This window comes from Odontesthes bonariensis, chromosome 12 (assembly GCF_027942865.1).
Source record: "Odontesthes bonariensis isolate fOdoBon6 chromosome 12, fOdoBon6.hap1, whole genome shotgun sequence".
In the NCBI taxonomy this organism is placed as follows: Eukaryota; Metazoa; Chordata; class Actinopteri; order Atheriniformes; family Atherinopsidae; genus Odontesthes; species Odontesthes bonariensis.
This window is the reverse complement of record NC_134517.1, coordinates 22,341,021-22,363,933: the sequence shown is the minus strand read 5'-3', so window position 1 is coordinate 22,363,933 and position 22,913 is coordinate 22,341,021. Positions and strand designations below refer to the sequence as shown.

The following is a 22,913-nucleotide window of genomic DNA, read 5'->3' as shown; positions in this document are numbered from 1 at the left end:
CCATAGAAAAGCATCAGATCATGACACAAAAGAAGATAAATGCTTATTATGAAAACAACACTTTTTTATATACATATATATCTATATATATATAGATATATATAGATACATATATATATTTTAAAAAAAGGTATTCCCCCCCCCCAATATCACTGAGATTCCCAAAACAGCATGCACATTTTTTATCAAAACATTTACAATATAGAAGTTTACACGTATAACTCAGCAACGATAAATAAACTGACAGTGAACCTTTTTAAACATTTGACAAATAAAGCAGACATAGAAAAGTTCCATCTACAGTACAATATCTGCTTGAAACAAGAAGTCTACATCTGAAATTACAGGAAACATTGCACAGCATGACATATATTGTGTTTTTGATGTTTTGTACGTTTTAGTTTTTTCTTCCATTTGTTCCATTTTGCAGTTAAGCACAAACGCTGTCTAGGAGAAACATGCAAGAGTGCAAAGTTCCTCCAAACCGTTTCCTTCACAAACCTATGGCTTCATAGTTACAGATGAACGTGTTACGGTGCCGTAAATTGCTTTGAAATTTAAGGTCAGTCAATGAAAAAAGGCAATGATCCTGTTCCCTTGCAATACCACTTGGTCAGACTCAAGTGAAGACATAATAACGAAAGAACACTTTAAAAGGTGAGGCCTTTTAAATGGCTGTGACCTCAGGGCAATGGTCTGGTAAAGGAAGGTTCTTCGTATTTTTTGCTAGTAAGGTCAGATCAGAATGTCCATTAACACTTGACTCCTTTGGAGGCTGTGTAGCCGTCATGCATGAACTGTGACTGCTGTAGGAACCCTGACTGTTATTGTTCAGGTAGTTTTGAAACTGTGTCTGATTCTGGTTCTCCGGCTGTTCCACTAATGCTGCTTTGGACAAAACCTTCTGGTCAGATGTGTAGCAGGTCAAAGAAGCAGTGGGAGCACCACCAGTCGTAGTAAAATGGTGATTGGTTGTGTACTGTTCCTCTGCCTGATTAGAATAGTCCGTGTATTGCTCAGCAGTCACGCTGAATGGTCCCTCGGCCATGCTGCCGTTGGTCGTGCTGACTGGATCTTGGAATGCTAAAGCTTCCCCGTAGGGTTGGCTGGGCTGGCTAGTTTGGCCATTAGAGCTGGCGCTGGAGCTCTCCAGCTGATAGTACTCAGCCGAGGAAGAGTTCATTAAATAAGTGTTTCCGTTTATGTGGTTATCGCGTGCCACAGAGGCATCGCTGTAACACAACACAGAGGACAAGGGCACCACTTCAGTGTGAGAAACTGCTGGGCTCGCCATGTCATCCTCAAAATTCTCAGTCTTCTCTGCATCCTCATCATCCAGCTCATCATCCTCAGAGTCGCTGTTAGCCAAGCTCTGAGTGCTGGAGTCAGACAGCCCGCTGCAAACGCTACTACTGTCTTCCTCTTCATCCTCATCTTCTTCATTCTCTTCTTCCTCTTCCTCGTCTTCTTCCTCCTCGTCTTCGTCATCTAATGGCTCCTCCATCTCCTCTGCCACCTGCAGGTGCATGTTGGCAGTCTGTGGGACAGCCTCTGACAGGGAGTAGTCCAGCCTGTCCTGCGACTGCGTGTAAGGGTTTCCGCTTCCCAGGTCGTTAGGGACACTACGGTAACCGTTGCTCGGGGAGGTTTGCTGCTGCTCGCGACTCTTCTCCAGTTCCAGCTTCATGATGGTGTGCAGGAAGTGGGTGCGAACACGAATGGGATTAAACTCTACTCTTCCAGCTGAATTGCTGCAACCCTCTTTTGTGCAGCCACATGGAAATGACATGCGATCCACCTAAGAAAAAACACAACATTCACAGCGTGATGCGTGTTGAAACACAAGACTTTACTGCTTCTTTTACTGTACTGTATTAACCACCGAGTCCTGAACCTTCTCCTTAAATGTAAGTGTTTGTGTTCACAGGTAAGAACATGGAGCATAAAGTGATGTGTTATGTATTATGCATTATGGGATTTACCTGACACTTGATCCCTGCTATGCTGCAGGCGCAGGTCTCTGGGTCACAGAAAACTCTGCAATCGCAGCCGCAGTCCTCCCTGGAAATGCGGATGGCCCGAAGTTCATGTTTCTCCTCCACGTCAATCTTCTTTACCCCAGAGGAGCGCAGCAGTGCCCGGCGCTTTTTGGTGGTGAGAGGCTGCAAAAAGAAGTACTCGTCTACCTCTGTGTTGTCGAGGTCGATGTCATCATCAGAGATGTCCTCAGCTGTGAGCGTGTTGGCCTCCTCAGACTCCACTGTGCCATTCTTTGTCAGCTGAAAAGAAGATGGGAACACATACAGGGACTTTTAGAGTTGGGCCGTTCCATGCCAGCCTGGCTAAACCTCCCAGTTCATGTTGTGGATTTTCTTGGAAAAAAAATTGATAATGATAACGTGAAAACTTTCATTGCGTGCATCGGACCTTGCGAAATCCTGAAATTCTACGCCAACATGACTTAGGTAGGAATTTTTTAATCTTTGAGCCAAATTTGTTCATTTTTACAGTTCTCTTTGAGACTCAGTTTAATCTAATTTTCAAAGAATTGGGTTAAAATTCTACTGAACCTCGGCAAATAATTACTAACAGTTGTAGTACGAATAATTAAATGAATCATATAATTAGGAAACAGACTAATCTTTACATATGTTATTTGCCTAAACCAATTAAAACCAAAAAAGATTACTTTTTTACAGGAATAAATCATATCTATTATGTATTTGATCAAAATTGTAAATGTTCATGGAGGCAACTTTGAATTATGGTGACATTTTCCACATGAATAGCTCTGCTTCCACTCTGAGGCCCTTAGATGCTCTTTATTGCTCTGCATTAAGATTTATTACTGGTGATAGTTACAATACCCGTCATTGTGAGCTTTATGCTAAGGTTGGTTGGCCTTTGCTCTCCGTAAAACATGACGGAGACCAGGTTTTATTTGTTAAATAGATGTTTTGCTAGATGTTTTTACTGAACATAGTAAATCCAGTTTTTCTTACTGTGCACCTGTAATGTGGAATAACCTGCACAATAATCTGTAACACTCTAAAACCTTGATTTGTCTTATCCTTTAGGCACTTCAGGATTTTAATCTTGTCAGATTTGATCTCTAGTTGTGATTGTTACGTGTTGCTCATAGTGAGTGGATGTATGCTGACTGTATTATATTCAAAAGTGTAAACACAAAGCATAACTTTCTTTGTCAACATCAACAAAACTCAGTATGCTGAGATTTGTAGTTTTAAAATACAGTTAGAAGCAGTCAACGTGTAAGTTAAAAATGGAGAAAAATAAAAGCAGTACATTTCTTATCATCATTAACTCTGCAACAGTTAAGTTGCAGCTTAACAATTAAAATCTAACCCTCTGTAACATGTTTGAAAGAATCACAAAAAAAGAGCTCAGATAGCCAAAGTTTCAATAATTCCCAACCCTGAAGTATTTCAGTTAAGCCTTAGGATATCACAAGCTCTAACATGTGTTTTTTTGTTGTTTTTTTCTAAGAAATTCCACGACATGAAAGGGGCTGTGTATTACTTTGAAACAAAGAATATTTCCGAAGAACCTCTTTACAAACTTGATCCCGAAATCTGCTGTATGAAGCTTGAAAAATGCACTGGTCGGAGTGACTTAGAAGATTAATTTGTTTGGCAACATTTAGCAAAGCTTTTACCCTCAGTTTGATTGAGTTAAGTTTCTCCTCCTTCAAGTGGTCTCTGAGCATGTCTTTGTGGATCCTTTCCTGCTCCAGGGCAAATTCACCCAGGGAGTACTGCCTGACCCAGCTGTGCCTGTTGGACATGCCCAGTGTGCTGCCTCCCTGGCTGGGCACGCTGGTGAAGCCCTGCCGCCGGCTGAAGTAGTACACTGTCACATTCTCAAAATGCACCCTCCTCGTTCGCAGGCGCTTCTCCCGCTTCAGGATTGAATCAGCTGCAAAAGAAATCTTAATTAAAAAGCGACACATAGCAAGCACTTGTCATTTTTGGTATGAAGTATTTATGACAAATCATTAATCCCATGCGGAAAGAATTAAAGCTGAAAATGACAGTATCATGTATGCATAAACGCAGCTTTGTTTGAATTATTTATATAATCCTTTATGTTAGAGACGAGCCCTTTAAAACGTGTTTTGTGACCATTTTTATGCAACAAGGGACACAGTTTTGAGCAAGAATTGTCCTTAAATGCCTGAAATATGGCAAATTCTTTCCTGCTGCCTTGTCAACAAGCTTTTTCATATCTTTAACTCGGCACAGATTTTTCAGCCCTGCTGCTTGACATCCAAGTCCCAAGTGTGTCTTTTTAAGGAGAGCTCTACAAGGGGGAGGTGCAAAGAGGAGGGCAAAGTCGGAGCATAAATAATCCCCCGCCTGGCCCGAACAGGAAGAGTGCTGGTTCACACAGAGGCAGCATTACCCAGTGCGCCCCCCCCCCCCCCCCATCACACAGACAAGACAAATAGAAACCATCTGGTTCCAGCAGCTCTCCACCCCATCCAAGAAGGACAACGCATTTCATAACAAATGAAGAGATGTCATGCTGATGCTACTCAGCAGAGCCCAGTGTCATTATCTGCAAAAAGAGATGCAAAACATCTTGATGTAGCTGTCAGTAATTAGTTAAATGTATAAGACATCTAACATTTAGCATGTTTTTCATACAAGTTTTTCTCTACCCTGTAAAGGCTCCAACACTCTGACTCTCACCGTAACCCCATCAAGGGACGTAAATCAAAGCCACTCAAAACATTACTGTTTCATCTGCCTGCCTTGACAGTCATCACGCACAGCTCCCGCGTAGCTTTTGACCTTCTCGAGCTTCCACCTACCAGCAACTACAGAGGCAAAGTGCATCACCACACTTGTATTTCTAAGCCTTTTTTTCCTGCAGGAGGGGAGCTTTGTAATCAGGCCACCTGCCATTCACAAAAGCAAAACTTTTATACACGAAGACACATTCTTTTATGACTCTCCTCTTTTGCTCTTTTAGAAATCACATTATTGCGATTGTTTTCTAACAAAAGATGGATAAAGTAGCCGTTTCTAATGCATCTTATTTATATCCACCGTCATCTTTCTACATGCACATTTCTCTTATTAGAAATGACCTCAGAGTCCCTTTGAACCTGCAGAGGAAACTTGTCTTTTGTAATTGATTTAACTTTGACTGTGACAGTAGTTTTTCATTCAAATTTAGTTCAAGCCAAGAATTACTGTGGAATGTCATAGTAATAGGTCGCTCATGACACAACACAAAGCTTCATCAAATCAAATCTCAGCAGTGACCTAATCTTAAACTACATTTGCAGATCTCATCTGTACTTCTTTATTGAGTAAACTTAAAAGGTCTTAATCTAAACTACAGCAGCTTAACTGATCAACAGAAAAAATATATTCACCTTTTTTCCTCCTATTATCAATTTAACCACATAGAGCTTAAAGTACTATAAACTTAACATGTTTTTGCTTTTTATTCTTGATGTAACAAGACTGATTGCCAAAGAAAAGTTGTGTTCATAATTGATTATAATAAATTATAGCAAAGGGGAAAGAAACAATAATATAGTAAACGTCACAATAAAAGTCCTGCTAATGATTCTAGCTGCAGTGCTTGGAACCACCTGTTCAGACGTGTGTGTGATGACTTACAGTAGTCAAGGGAAGAGTAGTTAAAAACATGCAGAACTTTTTGTAACTCAGCAGATTGAAAGAAGATATGATTTTTATGATTGCTGGAAAAAAATAAGACTGAACACCATGTGTGACTTGAGCATCAAAACCGAGGTTAGAACGAAATTCCTAGATTCCTGTAACTTGTCCTAATGTTAGAAGGACAAGTTGTGAGATAAGCAAGGCTGCGTGAATCTGTTGTTGTTAATGCCACATGCAGCTGAGTGTCATCACCGAGCTATAGGATCTTGAATAATCTGGCCAGGAGGTAACATGGCCCTAAGACTAACTCCTGGGGCAGGCAGCAACTGAGCTGCGCTGTTTAGGAGGCAATGTAAAAAATAAAGAAATGTGATCAACAGCATCAAAGGCAGCAAATTAAATCTTAAAGAACTCAAATCTAGCAGTCTCTTCTATTTGCACACTGCAGCTGGTCATTACTCACTTTAACAAGTGCTGTCTCTGCACATTGAAGTGCTCTAAAACCAGAATGGAAGCTGTAAAAAACACTTTTATCACTCATAAATTTATATCAACTGTTTAGAGATGACTTTCTCCAAAACATTAGATAAAAAGAACAGTTTGGAGATTAGTATGTAGTTACTTAAAGATAAGTGGTCCGAAGTAGGTTTAGCAGTAGATAAACATGTTGGAAACTCTGTGGAAAAGAACCAAAGACCAGAAAATTATTAAGAATGTGTAATATAACAGGGCTGACTGTGGAAAATACTTCCTTAAGCAGCCTTGTGGGAACAATATCTACAATATATGAGGAAGAGGTCATGTGGGAGATGGTGCGCTCTAACTCTGGTAGGGAAATCTATTTCAGGCAGAACTAACATATGGAATGAAAATCCAGCAAAAATCAGGATGAATTTTAGATCTGATATTTTTCTTTATTTACAATATGACTTTTTTAAATTGCAAATTCTTAAAAAGATTAGGACGGATCAATAATAACGGTATAAATTACCCTAAGTGTATTCTAGGAATAACCCATTCAATTCAGGATCAATTTTGTTCAAATTGCAAAATAAAGCACAGGCCTTGGTGGGAGATGCCTCCTCTTGTTTAGATTTATATTGTTGTGCTGTTTATTAAGATAGCCTCCCCGGCTGGGCACGTGAAGCGTAGGTATAGACTTCATTATTGCCAAGCAGCAGTGTTTTTTTACCTATGAAGATGTCGCTGTGGGATCCAAGTAATTTTTTCTCCACCACATTATATAATAAAAAAAAATACATAAATCAAGCAATTTTTTACTTAATAACTATGACATGAAACTGCAGCCCTAACTTTAACCAATTTATCATCACGTCTAGACAATACATTAGTATATAGCTGTAACACTCTTCATAGAGAGTGGCTAATCTACAGTGCATGTACAGTGCCAACAGTGTTACACACACAGCTTGAGACTGCTTCAGCTCGTTCCTGCACGCTGATGCTGCTCCTAATGAGGGAGGCTGCCTGTGCATGCTTACCCTTTATCACAGCACTTGCCTCCTCTCTTCTCTAATGCACGGCTGCAATTTTAAATTCATATGATACTCCCTTATCAACAGACATGCAGGTTTGTTTTCTTTGACCTGCTTCCTGTAATGATTGTGAGCTAGCAAATCAAACTAGCTCTGAGAATTATTCACATCCTGATTATAAATCCCTTTCAGTGCTTCAGCTTTGTTTCCCTTGATATGAAATGGTGACATTAATCTTACTGTCAATAGCGTACATTTGCCACACTGAGAATAATGCATGCATATAAAAGACACAGGCACTCACGAGTGAAAGGACCTGAGGCAGAGGGGTTAACACTGTCACTGCTATCCCCACTCTCGCTGCAGGAGACCTCCTCATCAGACTCCTGCACAGAAGAGCACGGGGAGGAGGAGGCCTCCACCTCCTCAAATTTCCTCTTCAGTATTCCACTCATGGCTCCCCGGCATATGCACCTGAAACCGAGAGACAGCAAAGGGGCCACGCATTATTTAATATCCAGTTTAGGGCCTTCATAATCCTCAGCTCACTCAATTAGCCACCAACACGGACTCCCCCACTTTCACGCACACACACACACAGAATCTCTCCTGCTGCTGTCCCAGCTTCCAGGCGTTCCCCTGGGCCATTGATCACCTTGGCACAAAGGAGCAAAGAGGGAAGAAGAAAGCTGCTAATTACATACTACATCTGCCTTACAGTGAGTTCATTCCACTGTGTTTGATTGAAAGGTTGGAGAAAAAGACTGACTGGACTAACTTGTCTTGCACTGCTACCTGTCAGCATTAACTGTTGTACAGTATATAATATGTACAGTATGAGGTGATTGTTTTGATACCTATAAAATGCAGAATAATAGTTCAATAATAGTTCAAAACATCCAATGGCAGGACATCTATAACACAGCAGCTTACAGGATTATAAATCCAGCCATTTTTCTGAAAGGAAGTAATAAATTCTGACAAAATTGGCATGAAGTGTGATTATACTTTTTTAACACAGGTGCATGCCCACATTTCCATATAGCTATGCAATTGTGACAATATTCACATGAAGTGACATGTGGATCTATCACTATCTCGTACGTCTTTAATGAGCTTCACTTAAATCAGATGCCTCCTACAGAGAAAGAAAAAAAGAGCGAGAGAAGGCCTCAGGTGAAAGCACTTACAGTCACGGTAGCATAAAACAAAAATCTATACTATGAAAGGCTGCAACTGCTCCTATAATCCTCTACAAATGCAGCCAATAATCATGTATCATAGGGCATTGTAGAATGAAATAAATAAGCAGTGAATATAATCACTGTCACGAACCTTTCAGTGACAGCCACCACAGTGCCGTCAGTCTCCATAACAGTGACAGGGTACAGCAACGTTATGCACAGATTCTAAAAAACACTCTTTATGTCTATTTTAATGTCTGTGGCTGGCATTCATGCAAAGGTTTTTGTAACAGACCCCTTCAATGTCAAGTGAGAGAGTCCATTAACTTCCCCTGACTGATGATGCAATTAGACAAATAAACAAGGACAGGCTCATCTGTCAAAAACAGTAAAACGAATTGCAATTACACTGAATCTGTCTCTAATGCTGCTGCACTGTAACTATCAAACGGCACATCAGTCAGATTTATGCTTTTGTTCCCATCAATACCATGCACATTGTGATGTTACAAGGCCAGTTTAAAATGGTTGAAAATACAGTGCTTTAGTGTATCAAACTGCAAAACCTTAAATCCTCAGTTTTAACAGCAGTAAATGGAACATCATGTCACATTTAGAAATAATACAACAGTGCTGCAGAGGCACAACAGAGATTGCTATGACTGGCACTGCTTTCTCTCTTAGAACCTGGAATCAGTAGAGACAGCGTGCATCTTCAGCCAGTCCCGTTCTGTCTAACTGCCAGAGCAGCTTGTGGGGGAGTTCCATTCACAGACAGCCTCAGTGTTTCATCTGGGCTCCGCTATCAAGTCATTACAGATGCAAATGCTGCCTGAGAGAGAGGTGCAACCCAGAGAGGACTATTGGTGCCAGCAAGAGGGTCATTGTTCCCTGGAGGCTGTGCTTGTTCAGTGCAGTGACATGGCACGGCCAGCATTTGGAGAACCTCCAGAGTCAACATATCTACCTACAACTAAGGAATGTGTGGCATCCTCCATGTGGGAGAAAGTGAAGGAGAGAGGAGTCAGTCAGGCTAACCTCGTCGAATAGATCTCTTTAGATAAAGAATTTATTATGATTTGGATGAGAAATACGTGGCTGTATCCTGAGTTAGAGGGAGCTGTCTTTTACAGTATGTGCAGCTAACTGAACTGGCTGACAAGAGCTGAATCTCCTCTCCCTTCTGAATGAGCACGACAAGACTGAGATTAACTAGAGAGGGAAAGGTTACATAATTATGTTTTGTGAGATTTAAAAATGTGATCAACAAAAGCTGCTGATCTCCCATCAGAAACAGATTTCTTTCACAATCCTGTTCATTTGCTGCCAAGCTGGAGTGGAAATTTCCACCAGATATGACCTGTGCAATTTTAGTCCATTTCCTCCTGAAGGTCCTAATTAGAAGCCATTGTTGGAAGCATATTCGTATGCTTCGCCCTTAGCTGATGCTGCACAAGGCTTTGATACTAAAAGTGGTTTCCATGGAGATTCTAATGTACTCTCATAACTGGTGCTTCCCCATATGGCTGTATTTCCAGTGTTACATACTGTGTATGAGGACACTCAACAACAAAGCATTGATGTCAGAGAAAATTCTGTTCATACATTTGCAGTCATTCCTTCCTCAGACTAATGTGTTACTGATTCATCTGCTTTCTGTTATGACAGCATGAAAAGTCAAAATATTGAAACTGAATGGGCATGACATCATATACCACAGAGCTGTGGGTAATCTCGGGTGAACCTCTTTCATTTGTGGCTTCATAAAAAACAGAGTTTGTTACCCCTCTCCAACAGCCCTTTCTTTGTCTTCACTGTTGCCTCACCACTAATCATGGCTGGGCAGCACATACTATTGTAAAAGGGAGAAAATCCCAGTGAAAATAATGCAGCAAGAGCCAGCATGGAAAGCCCCTCCCTGTGTTTGCCTCTGTGTGAGCATACATCAAGTACGGACACCAACTCTTTCCCTTAATCAAGAGTGCTCACAGCTCTGTAGCACTCTTGCATCCCAAATACAATAATTTCCATCATTCACAAAGTTCTCACAATCATGAAAAAACTATCTGACCACACAAGGCTCGAAACGCTCATCCCAAGTGATGCCAACAAGCCTGTGGCATCTGGAGCACGTCATGACACATCAGTCCTGCTGTGACAACATTACACATCTGTGTGTGTGTGTGTGTGTGTGTGTGTGTGTGTGTGTGTGTGTGTGTGTGTGTGCAGTCTCTCACAGGAACAACTGACCTGTATCCACTGGCAGAGAGTGACTCCTTTCACCTCTTCTCACAGCAGTGCAGCCACACAGTCACAAACGTGGCTATTCAAAAAAGGTGAAACATGATGAATGAAGAGATTCCCATTTTGTTTCAGTCCACTGACTTGCAGCGACCCCTGAGCTGCAGGGGCATGAGAAAGAAGGGTGCAGGAGAGTGAGGGAGACTAGTAATTTTCCAGCTCTGACCGCACTGTCGTACCATATGCTTTATTGTTACAAGACGACAGTCTTTCTCACTTTAAATCCCTCTCTGTCACCGTGTTGCTCTCTGCTTCTCTTTCTCTCTTTGGCCACACAAAGGCTCATTAGTTGCAGCCGGCTGAAAGGCAGAAGCCTGACTGGAGCAGAGTGGAGCAGAGCAGAGGCAGCCTGTGAGATCACATGGGTGGGATGTCTGAGAGAGAGAGTCAGGCGTGCCACTGCTACTGCTGTCTGCAGATATTTTTACCAACATGAGCTGGGGAGGGAAGGAGGGCAGGGAGGGAGTGAGGAGAGAGAGGTATAGATGGGGGAAAAAAACTAAATGTTGAAGAAATTGGTGAGGGGAGGTATGTGGGAAATGCAGGCCAGTGGGAAAATGGGGCAAAGGGGGTCTAAGAGAAATGCATAGAGGAGGGGATTCAGAGGGTAATAGGGAATGGGAGGGGGAGAATGAGAAAGATTTGGAAAGGGGTGAGTGGGGTAAAGAAAAAGAAAAGAGGAAACAACTGATGCCAAGAAAAACACCATAGAAGGGGGGAGGTACCAACACCACAAAGAAAAAGCAAAACAAAAATTCCAGCCTAAATCAATAGAACATTTTTAAAAAGTAGCATATATGTCATGAAGAAATGTTAACAAAAGGGACAGTTTCAGAAAAACCTGCTGTACATATGCTGCATAGTTGGGAGAGATTGTCATCAACTTAAACTACCTCATCCACAGGAAACAAGATTTATCTGCACTGAAGTAAATGTGCTCCTGACGTTTCCTATGCCCGGAAGTTCTGCTGAAGAGTCAGAGGGGGCCTCAGCTTGTGCAGTCAAAGAGCTACGATCCCATCTTGTACTCAGTTGGATCATATGTCAACATAAAAGGTCCGGCACTTCCTCTTTCAGGATAGCTTTGAGCCTAGATGCTTTTTTTCCCCTGACAGCCAATGCAGTATTACGGTCATTGCAAACAAAGGACAATTTTCTAAGCACAAACATGGCATTCTGTACAGTATACTGTACTTCTCTTGCCTATTGTGCAGTAGGAAATATATGACTTATATAATCTGGAAGAGGGTTACAAAATCAGCGATTAATTGCCTGTGTTGAAAAGGTTAAGGCCTTACATAGAATTTTTCTAAAATTTAAGGTAGATCTGACGTGAGTGAACCAGGTGATTTATAAAAATATCAATAAAGCAAGGTTTATAAGGCTTCTACAATACAGTCTCAAGAATACAAATGCCATTTGCCCTTGCAGTCCTCTGCATCCTCTCCAGAGTCCTCGCTGAGCCTCAGCTCCACACCACTGCACTCTTCCTTCATCTATGTTGCAAACCACCAAAGATGATCATAAATTTGAGAACATCACCACGGAATGAAATCAATGTCTAAAATAATTTTGTACGTATTTGTTGTGAGCCAGAAAAGTACTGACTGTACAGTGACAGACCATGCTAAGCCCTCAGCGTTCATCGCTGGCTATTACAGCTGAATCTGAATGATGACAAAACAAGTAAGCATATGAACATAACTGCGGCAGCGAATGCACACATGCACGCAAAGACAGCAAGACCATTACGTAAACCAATAAGTTAGAGCGCCAATGAAGAAAATGCAATAGATCATTTTCTTGTCCATTTGTTCAGTCATTACAAAACTATAAACACAATATACAGTGCATGAGACTAACGAAAAGCTGCTGTCATTATCTTAATTTAAAAAAAAAAATTATTATTATCATTTTACACTTATTATGTGTGGGTCATATAAGGGTGTCTCTCTCCCCTCTAAAAGACTGCATGAAAAAAAATCAATGCCAGTGACTTACTCATACTAATAGGTGGGAACAGGAGCAACAGTGATTCATTCCTGATGGATTTGTGTAATCTTGTTGTACCTGGCAAGGAAAGAAGCCAAAGCTGGTAACTATGTCTCTATCTTCAAATACATCTGCATCCATATTTGCATAGTGGAAGTGGGTGGACAATACAAATAGCTTGTTCTGTCTTCTTAAAAACATTTGCATTTGTCATTTCCATGTAACATATCAATTTAGACTTTGAACATTTGTTAAATGAATTAGCCATCTATCCAGAAGGCTGGCACATCAAATAATTTTAACTCATTAGTTTGTGACAAAAAAAAAAAGAAAATCCTAAAGTAGGCCATCAAATAAAATGATGTTTTTGATCAAAATGTAACTTATTGCTCTAAATAACTATGACAACACATGTGTTGTGTCTGTATGAAAAATACAGACACAACACATTGATCAGTTTTGTACAACCAGATTGGTCCCCTGGTCATGTTCTCCACAACCTCTGATGTTATGTTACTACACTATCTATCTCCTTTGTTTCAATGATTTATCCATAAGCCTCACACATATACGGCTCCCTATTACATAAAAATGCATTGCACCATTGCAATGGTGACCTATATTTGTTCTGACTTCAAGAGGCTCTCTCATATGAATGAAGGCAACTGAAGGCAAAAATAAACAAAGAAAGGTTTAGAAATGATCTCGTTTCAAGTGTAGCCATGTGTAGTAATTGGAGTCACTTGCAAAACGTCACAAATAAAAAGTAAATTGCAAAAATATGACATCTTCAAACAGAGTCTATCGTTTAATAGGGCAAATACAGGAGTAGGTTATGTGTCTTTCAGACACATTAGTGGCTCAGGGCCAGGGTTTGCATGTGTCATGTTAAAAATGCAACGGTTAAAAGCAATCACCAGTCCAAAAGGTTTGGTTCTCAACTCTCTGGTTCATGAAAACATATAAGTAGCTGAGAAAGAAGCTGGAGTGAAGAGAGGCTGAGTCATTGCACCCACCTTGTTTATCACCTTCATTCAGTCCAATTCATTGCCCAACACAGCAATCTCACAGCATCTTCAATACCACAAAGCCCAGATGGCAGATTCTTTAACCAACCGTATTAGGTTTAGACCTAGACCAAGATAGATGAAGGTGACACACAACCTTTTTTTGTGTTAATACTGCAAAAGGATCTATTTGAAAACAAAGTCTTATGGCACTTTGCATGAGGCTGGTTTTGTTTTAAACTTTGAGCTCAGGTTCACTTGTGGTTTACCTAGCTAAGAAATACCTAGTAAAACACAAATGGATGGGTTTCATGTCCAATGTTGTCACAGACGCGTGGGTGCAGTAAGGGGGCAGAAAGCAGTGCCGATCCCAGTTTGCTTAGCAGATCCGAGATCAGAGATGACAAGGCAGTAAAAAAAGGATGGACAAAAATTGTTCAATATTCTAAAGGCACCAAATGCCTTTTTGCCAAGAGAAAATGGTGGAGTCAGCCCAGGACAAAGGGTCGACTGGGGTCCATTAGGTCCCAAATGCAGAGAAGTCTCTGCAGACACTTTGAGTCTCAAAACAAAAAATTCTGATCTTGTTTCACAAGACTTTATCTCTTGTAACAACAATGAGAACATAATTATTTGTTTCTAAGGATCTGATGTGCGCAGACATTTGTGTACTGGGCCATGAAACTACTAACTTGTAAATGTCAAACCATTTGTTGTCAAGAATAGTGTTGGAACCTGGTCATTTCTCTGTATGATTGATTACGAATTTATTGATATAATCAAAAATTTAAACTAGCCACTTTTCCAGACTATGCTAGCTCTCAGTCGTTTCTTCTACAGTATGTCTACAGCAAATGCATCCAAGGATGTTTGTGCACAAGGAACCCGTCTCCAGGTGTAAAACATGACATAAGATGGTACAGAAAACAGAACAAAAACTTCCATGTAATAGGTGAAAGTTCACTCACATCACCACCATGACCTCCCACTAGAAAGTGGAAAAACTAATTTTACACAAAATAATACAACGCACCCACACCATGTCACCTTTTGAGTCTCAGCTATGGTAGCTGCAGTATATACAGATCACCATGTCAACTGCTGTCATTAACATCAATGACCTGCAGTGTGCCCACTGAGCATTTCCAAATGTATATATGTGAGTAAAGGATATGTGCATACTGTAGGCCACAGATACAGCGAGTTGTCAGTGGCTCATCATATTCTGAAGATTTTCTCTATTCCAAAGATGATGCTGACACAGAATTCATTTCTTATTTTAGTATGCAAGAAGAAGCTAATTACTTTTTCTAACAAGACCGCATGTTGTTCAAAGATATTTAAGCAGCACTCTTGTCTGCATGCTAGACAGTTGTTTCAGCCCTCAGTCTAAAAGACTCCGACAATTAAGTTCACACTGAACTATTTTGTAAAAGAACTATAATGGTCAACACATATTTGTGACTACTACAACTGATAGGTTCAGGTTAGGAAAGGTTAGGTCTTTGTCATGATTGAACCTGTATCAAGGCATCCAACTGCAGTTTTAAGCTAATCTTAGTTAATTGCTTAGGGTGGCTGGGAGGCTGCGCTTAAGTTTGCCCATATACCTGGAGCACTTATCTCAAGGAAACAAGAGGATGAATTGAAGAAAAACTGGCAGCCAGGCTTTAAAAATGCCACATTCATTTTTGTAAAAACTGCACCGCGGGCATGTACACTTGATAGCTTTGATAGGTTTTGGCAAGATTTGGTGTTTTCGTGCTTACAGAGTGATTTCCTCTCACTCAGAAGGCTGATCTGCTGGCTTCACATAGACACAGTATCGGTGACTGAATCCTAATAAGGCTGTTCTAGACTTTTCAAGCTCTGGAGGAATTTTCGGAAAAGCATTTCTACTTGTGAAAAGCATTGTGTGGGGTAGTCGTGACGCTCATTGCAATCCCTTGGGGCTTAACTCAGGTAAGCCAAGTGCATGCCACCTGCTGAGCAGGAAATAGAAGAGATACAAAACAAAAAAAAACAAAACTCGAGCTTTTTTGCAACCTGAGGACCCAGAGACAAAAATGGCTGGTGAAGCTTGGATTGATTTAAATCGGAAAAACCTCCTGAGGTGTTGTAATGATTAATAATCAGTTATATACAAAGCATGTATACACTATTTGCATTTTTAGAAAACAGTCCCTAAAGGAGGACCAGTCTTCCTGGAGCAACTGTGAGTGGGAGGAGGGGTAATGTTGTATGGGTATAGATCGATATAGACTGTAGGAAAATTAGCTTCCTTGTTCTGTCTGCTTCTGCCAAATGCCCATGTCATTCAATATGGCTGGCCTCATCCAAGCCTACAAGTGTTTCTGCTGTGAAGAAGTACACATTTATTGAGCCCAGATGGTTCAGCAAATCTTTGCTTATCAATTATCCTTTCCTCTTAAATTTGAGAATAATTTCTTTTTTCACGGCAGCAGAATGTCTGAAAAACCACGGGTGCATTCCCGTAAAGAGAACGGATTGGAACACAGAGCGAAGACAGTCCCTGCAACCACAAAAGCTCCTCATCAAAGCAGCTAGTCTGAGGTTGTATGTCGGACTCATCCATCACCGGTGTCGCACTCAGCCATAAACGGCAAAGAGAAATAAAGACAGGCGGGGAGAGAGAAAGACCCGGGTCTCAGCTGGACTCCCTTGAGGAGAGGCTGTGGCCTGGATGATTATACAGCTACAGATGATGTCAGTGGAGGATCCCGGTCTATGAGAGAACACAAACACACGCTCACATATTCACTGAAGCTGTTTTGTCGAAAGGATAAGGTAAAGGCTTCTTTGTGAGAGGTCAGGGGCCATCCGCTTTAATATGTATGTCATGTTCATGGAAAATTTAACAAACATTTCTGTTCTACCTCTGGAGGACACAGTCACATGGACCAAATATGAAAAGGAGAATCACTTGTTTATCAAAAAAATAATAAAATAAGTAAGGCAGCAGCAGAAAAATAATCTATGTGCAAATGCTGCAATTACACTAAAACATGCTTGATAAATTTGTAGCTGCAGCTAGAAAACAGTGGCGGTCAGATGAGCTAATTGTACAAATAAATAATTGTCAGTTGCATTCTTCTCCTCTCAATTGGCCTTGAAAGAATTACACAAGAATGTGCGTGTTGTGAAAAAAAAGAGAGAAAAAAATATCCCCCAATTAAACACAAAGGAATCCATTTAAGGAAACGTTGCAACATCTACAGATTTATGCAAATGAGACTTCACATGCGCTCTGTACATTTGTTAACTTGCATTTGCCTGAGGCTGCAGACAGATCTGCTCCACACACATGAAAGAGGGGGTGGAGGGGTGGAAGAGGGGGAGGGGATGCAGGAGGGTGGGAGGGAGCGCAGCCCACTGCTCAGCACTCAGCACACGGAGGAGCTGCAGCCTGGTGATGCCTGCTGCAGCCTCTCCTTTGCAACTACAGCACTGGGAGTCATTGATCTGTTCTTCCTTCTCTTAGAACAATAAAGGAAGCATGGCTCCTGATTAACCACATGCGTGTACAGAAAGCGCGCTACTGTGCTACATTTATGGATGCACCACTTTCACCGTTACATCTCAGTTAATCACAATGAGCTGGAGTTGGCTGCCGGTCTGATGAGTAGCAGCGTATATCCACATCCTGAATAATAACTGATATTCTAGCACAAACTTGTTTACAGCTCTGAGCTTGTGAACTTTTTTTTTTTTATTCTCCAGGCAAGATTGTAAAATCCTTCACACCAAACAGCATTAGCAGTGTTTTAGTGAAAAACGCGTAATGAAAGCGGGATCTTTACATTTCATCCAACATCTCGGTAGCCATTATTCGTTACAAGCAGTGATCAAAATAGACGACAGCAGACAAGCAGGGAGGCAGACGCTCCACATTCACACTGATGTTTTGATTTGCTGTAATTCAAGTCCCACGCTGTGGAGGCATAATCAGGTACTCTCACCCTCATGTCAATCACAATGCATACCTAAATTATTCATGCCTCTATGTTTTATTTATGACTATATTTTCCCATGCCACCAGAAAGTTAGCGAAAGCTGGTTTGCTGGCAGAAACAGAACTGCCAAAGCATTTCTTAGAGACAGGGCTGCTTTTATCTTTCACACAGACTGGGGAAAGCTGTGGGACGTAGAGTTCATATTCTGCAGACAGGCCTTATCATTTATATATAGCCAGTACCTTGTAGAGATCTTGAATAATTTCCTTATATGCAAAACATTCACACTGTTATCTGAGGAAACTTGTGAAGTAGGCCAGCACTGCATGCTAGTACAATGTGCGGCGACTTGGAGTGACATAAAAAGACGAGCGGCATACGATAGTTTTGGCGTGAGAATTGTTACAGGTTAGTAATTCAAATCCTATGAGGATGATTTCATGTCTCAATGATTCATTGAAGGTGCTGCTAAAGGTGATTGAGATCATTATCAAAGACTGTGATGTCGCCTGGAAGTCTTTGGTGAGAATTCATTGAGATTTTAAGTTTGGAAAACTATTTCACTTAAAATAAAATAAAATCAACAATTCAATGTAATAACAACAAGAAGTTCAGTTTAATTGTTGTTTAACTATTTTTCTTTCTTTTGAATAAGTGTGTTTTACCTGATCAAATAGCTTATGAGATGTCAAACATTTAGAAAAGAAACGCTCAAATAAAAGGAAAAAGCACCAGCACACTTATCTCCTTTGCACAAAAAGTATTATCTATAATCTTGGTAGCAAAGACTTTCAGAGCTGAAAAACTCAGATGTTTTTGTTAATAAAATGCAGTTTGGGGGCAAAACTGTGTTTTCTTTAATATATGTTGTAAACAGCCAAAGAAAGGAAGAAACCATCATAATTCTAAAACACTGACTTAGACCTCATGTGCACGCGTCTTAGAAGCACATCATTTTCTTTTACATGATTAACAAGGAACTCCCTTGAGGGACATTATCTCTTTAACGAAGACATCCAGTCAAAATGTCAGCATAGAGTAGTTTTACATGAAGTAATATAATAATATACAATCATGTTAAATGAAGTGCAGTATTTTTTTCTCACGTTTGTCTTGTTTTACCATAAACTTAACAATCAAAACTCATTAAACCAGAAAAAGATATGCATTTCTTTCTTTTTTTTCTTGACATTTGATGAGTTGGCGACAGACAAAACATTCCAAATAGGTGTCATGGCAACATCTCAAGAGAGCGCAATCCTGTACCGTGAAAGCCAAGCACAGCTCAGCCAGAAAGGAGCCAAACACACAAAAAGAGTCGCATCAAAAGCTTCTAAATTGGAACCATGAACCCTGCTGAGGCTCACAAAGCTGCTATGCAATCTAAAGGGTTGATATTAGTTCACACTCAAATCCTACCGACTGAATACTTCATCAGTCCTACAATTTATATTCGGTGTTTGTGAAGCTCAATTAAAATGTGCGATGACAATTAATGAAAAGCACATTGAATCTGGAATATGGAAAGAAGAATTACTGAGAAAGCCAATTTCTTTCTCTTTTTTTGTCAGAGAAGCGTGTATATGACATGCTACAAAAACAGCTGTCTTGTCAGCAAGGCTCGCTGAATCCACCCGCCTGTCATCTTCCCTGAATAATTACATTAAATGGTAGGATTTTTTTTTTTTAAATAGCAGAAAATCGAATTCACCATTAAAGGAAAATCTTCTAATTCCTGCAAAACATGGAGACCCTTTAAACTCATTTCTGCATGATTACATGGATAACAATGTTCTTAACCTCTACATAAGCTTTATGAACATATTTTTTATGAAAATAAGTAATTCCCTTGTTTTTATTGCTTCAATCTAATTCCTTTGTTCCACAATTTTACATTTTTAACTCACTGCAGCCTTTGAAGAAAGAAGAAGGGGGGGCTTTCCCCAAACCGAATAATTTTCCTTTAATAATTCCTTTTCTGGCTTTGTGGGATACTTTTTTAGTGAAATGGAAAAACACAAAAAGAGATTTTTGCATGACAGTCCATTTATTATCCAATCCAGGAATTAAGAGTTCAAAAAGGACAGACTAAAAAGCACAATACCAATTACCACTCAAGCATTATGACTTTTTGCCTGACAAATGCATTGTAAAAAAAAAAAAAGAAAACCCAAAACAACCACTGCTCTGAACAGCAACTTACGATGTGACTCTCAACCCAACTTGGCAAATCTCTGTGAACCTCCAAGTCAAGCTAAGAGCCCAAAGTCTTGTTGTTCCTCATAAAAGGAAACAAAATAGATTCATCCACGCGTGTGAACCTTTGTGCACAGACAACTCACCCACATCAGCCTCCTGCAGAGAGACTCTCCTTAGCGCTGCTAAGCCATAACACCTCTCCTGTGAATCTTTAATGGACTACATTTACTGTTATCAAGCTTGGGCCATCTGTGCTACAGTATGTAATACCAGCATGGCTGATTCACTTCTTCAAAATAAGCCGACAGCTTAATGATGCAGCTTTTCACAAGTAAATACATCTTCTTAATGTTTCAGTGTCCTTTAACTCTGTGCCACATGCACTAATTAAATTCTGCTCCCAGTAGAGGACTGGGTGCTGATAGACTGAGGAAACAGATGAATTTAAGGAGGGAAACCACACAGTCCACAGGAGAGAGGCCCCACTCTCCAAACACACACACACACACATACAACCAGCCTAACTCCTCACCTTTCAAATCTCAACCACAGATATGAAAATTGTGTAACTGCGTGTTGCATGCTTGCAAGCAGCTGCAGACTGTTGGACTCTTTATTTCTGACGAAAGAGACCGGCAGAAGAACAATGCAGAAGGCAGTGCTCTTGGACAATAATGATGCCACGCTCAAGTCTACTGTATAGGCAACCTGACAAAACAAATGAATGGCAACAGCAAAAAGCTCTCCGTCTTTACTGCCTTCAAAGTATTCTTTTAGCTCCAATGGTTGATTTAAAGACAAAAAACAATTATAAAAAAAAATTAATACAACCCACTCTAGAATGAATACATCTTTTCATCTTCTCTGGTATAATTCAGTGAGAAAAAAACTGTCTTTATTGACTAAACACTGCTGTCTGCACCAACATCGCATCATATCTCGTTATCAGAGGGTCCTTTGTGGCATCTTAGCAACAGTTGTGTGAGCTTTGAACGCTGTGTATCTTGCAGGCATGAATTCAATATGTTAATGTGTTGTGAAGACTGACAACGTGATATTTGAAACGGCAAATCCAAGATCCGATCTTACCTTTAGCTAAATGTCTTACACTGCAAAGATCCACTTCTGCTCTGTGGAGAACAAAGAAGAGAAACAAACGCAATGTTTATTCCTTCAGCCAGCGTAAAACCATTCACTTTATAAGGGGATCGTGCTCAACAAGGCCTGAGGAAATACGGTGAATGCTGTTTGTTGGATGTGTGATGCAAAGTGTCTTAAACAAGATACACACCAAATAATTATTCTGTTATGCTTGTTGTTATCACAACAGAAGTACACAGGCTTTGTCAGGGAAACTTTGAATTTTTAGTATTGACATAGAAATGATTGACAGAGCTTTACCTCAAGCCTCTGTGAGCCATTCGTTCTTTTATAACAGAGGGGTGGAGGGGAGCTGGGGGTGTCCCCGGGGTCCTCTCCCTGTTCTATACAAAGCCTGCGTCTGGGGTTTGCATGAAAGCTCAGTTGGCCGTATAGCAGCAAGCTGATTTCTAATATAGCCTAGCAGGCTGTGTGGCACACGTGTGCCTTCAGAAACAATTCACAAAGACGTACAAGCTCTGACAGGCATGGTTCATTTGATTCTTTGTCTTTTTCTTCCAAGATTTTGTATTATGTATTTACTATATGAAATGGACATTGTTGTTGAACAAGTGATCTAATTTAAATGTACATTTAGTTGTAGCAGCTGTCCCACATTAAGTAGAGTGACAGCTGAGGTGTGGTGCCCAGTGTAGGTTGACAAATGGAGCACTCAGGGATGGGTTCCTGCTGCATTAAGAAGTAACAAAACAGCAGCGGGACCGCATAAACGTCAATTTACTTTCAATCGCAAGTAAAACAAAGAAAATGGCCATGTATTTTCCATCTTGTGTGCATGTGTTAAAATGCAGGCGTATAACCTGTAATTGGTCATACTCACCATTCATTTTGTTCCTATCATCAGTATCCAGCCGCTCATAGACACACCACGCTGCTCTCAATGGACTTCCCAGAATTTCCTCTAAACCACGGCACGGTTTTAACCTGCGGAAATCCTCCACTAATGAGAGACCACTAAAACCGGTACCAGATCCCCTTAATAGTACTGGGCTGACCGGCGAAATAGGCACATGCAGCAGTGCTTAAAGAAGCGCTTCTTCCGGCTGCTGAGGGAACAATGGTGCAGCATCAGACTGACAGCTTCACGGACAACGTGACTTGGTCCGTCCAATCATGGTTTTATAATCCAGGAATCAGCCGCAGCAGAGCTGCTGCTGCCCGCTGGAGCCTAAACGCAAATCCCCCTTGTATCATCATGTGCGACACACACACACACACACACACACACATATCCTGATAGATTTAGAGAAGAAATCCGGGTTTGCTGTTAAACTCCCTTTGGAACTACACGAAAACCGAAAATCCGTCCCAAGATTTCCACATCTTCATGTTTTTCAATGGATAAGCTACTTTTTTCTTTCTTTGTTCCTTCACTATTCGGCTTGGAATAATTTTAGAACATCCCTGAAATGTTGAACTATTGTTTCAGGAATGATTACAGTTTCAAATATCACACTAAGTGTTATTCCAGGCTAATAATTGATCGATGTAAGAGGCTTTTAAAATGAAACACTTGCCTTGGCAAACACCTTTAGACTAAAGGCTGAGAATTTGACTTTTCAAATTCAAGTCCCTCGTGCACTCATGGTAAAAAGGACTTTCGTTTGGTCGTCTTCAGGGGGAAAAAATGAATGAAAGAAAGAAAAAAATAACACGAAGTTCTCAGTATGAGTTTTGTGTTTCAAACGATGGGGGGATCATTGGCGTGTAGCGAGCTGCCATCTTGTGGCCAAAATGTAGAACTACATAGCACTGTCGAATTTTTAAACTGTGTGCATAATTTAGGCTTTAAACTATTGTGAAACTGCATTGTAATGCAAGGACTTTATTATATCTGGCTAAACAAAAAAAATTGTTTGGGTGTTTTAATATTTAGCTTGAGTAAGGCCAAACTTTGTTTTTATAACTAAGAGTCATATCAAGAATGTTTTTTCTACTTTTT

General features: G+C 40.5%; 1 protein-coding gene across 3 annotated transcripts; it reads right to left on the bottom strand.

The window, feature by feature from the left end:
- Positions 1–143: 143 nt before the first annotated feature.
- On the bottom strand, positions 144–22,044 carry csrnp3 (cysteine-serine-rich nuclear protein 3). Of its 3 annotated transcripts, none has more exons than XM_075479715.1 (6): positions 21,792–22,044; positions 20,900–20,940; positions 7,458–7,627; positions 3,677–3,936; positions 1,983–2,279; positions 144–1,798 (listed from the first exon to the last, which is right to left on the bottom strand). In XM_075479715.1, the coding sequence occupies exons 3-6, from the start codon at positions 7,606–7,608 to the stop codon at positions 668–670; spliced, it is 1,839 nt and encodes a 612-aa protein (XP_075335830.1). In that variant the 5' UTR covers positions 7,609–7,627; positions 20,900–20,940; positions 21,792–22,044; the 3' UTR covers positions 144–667. The 3 variants fall into 3 exon arrangements, with proteins under 3 accessions (XP_075335830.1, XP_075335831.1, XP_075335833.1); XM_075479716.1 differs by having other exon boundaries at positions 20,900–20,935; XM_075479718.1 differs by lacking the exons at positions 20,900–20,940; positions 21,792–22,044 and adding an exon at positions 10,588–10,990.
- Positions 22,045–22,913: the final 869 nt, after the last annotated feature.

Bases quoted from the DNA above. Each gene is read 5' to 3' on its own strand.
- csrnp3 (XM_075479715.1), bottom strand. From the start codon at position 7,608: ATGAGTGGAATACTGAAGAGGAAATTTGAGGAGGTGGAGGCCTCCTCC. The intron at 2,280-3,676 runs GTAAAAGCTTTG...TCTTCTTTTCAG, and splicing joins TTAACTCAATCAAACTGAGG to CTGACAAAGAATGGCACAGT. The intron at 1,799-1,982 runs GTAAATCCCATA...GTTTTTTCTTAG, and splicing joins TAGCAGGGATCAAGTGTCAG to GTGGATCGCATGTCATTTCC.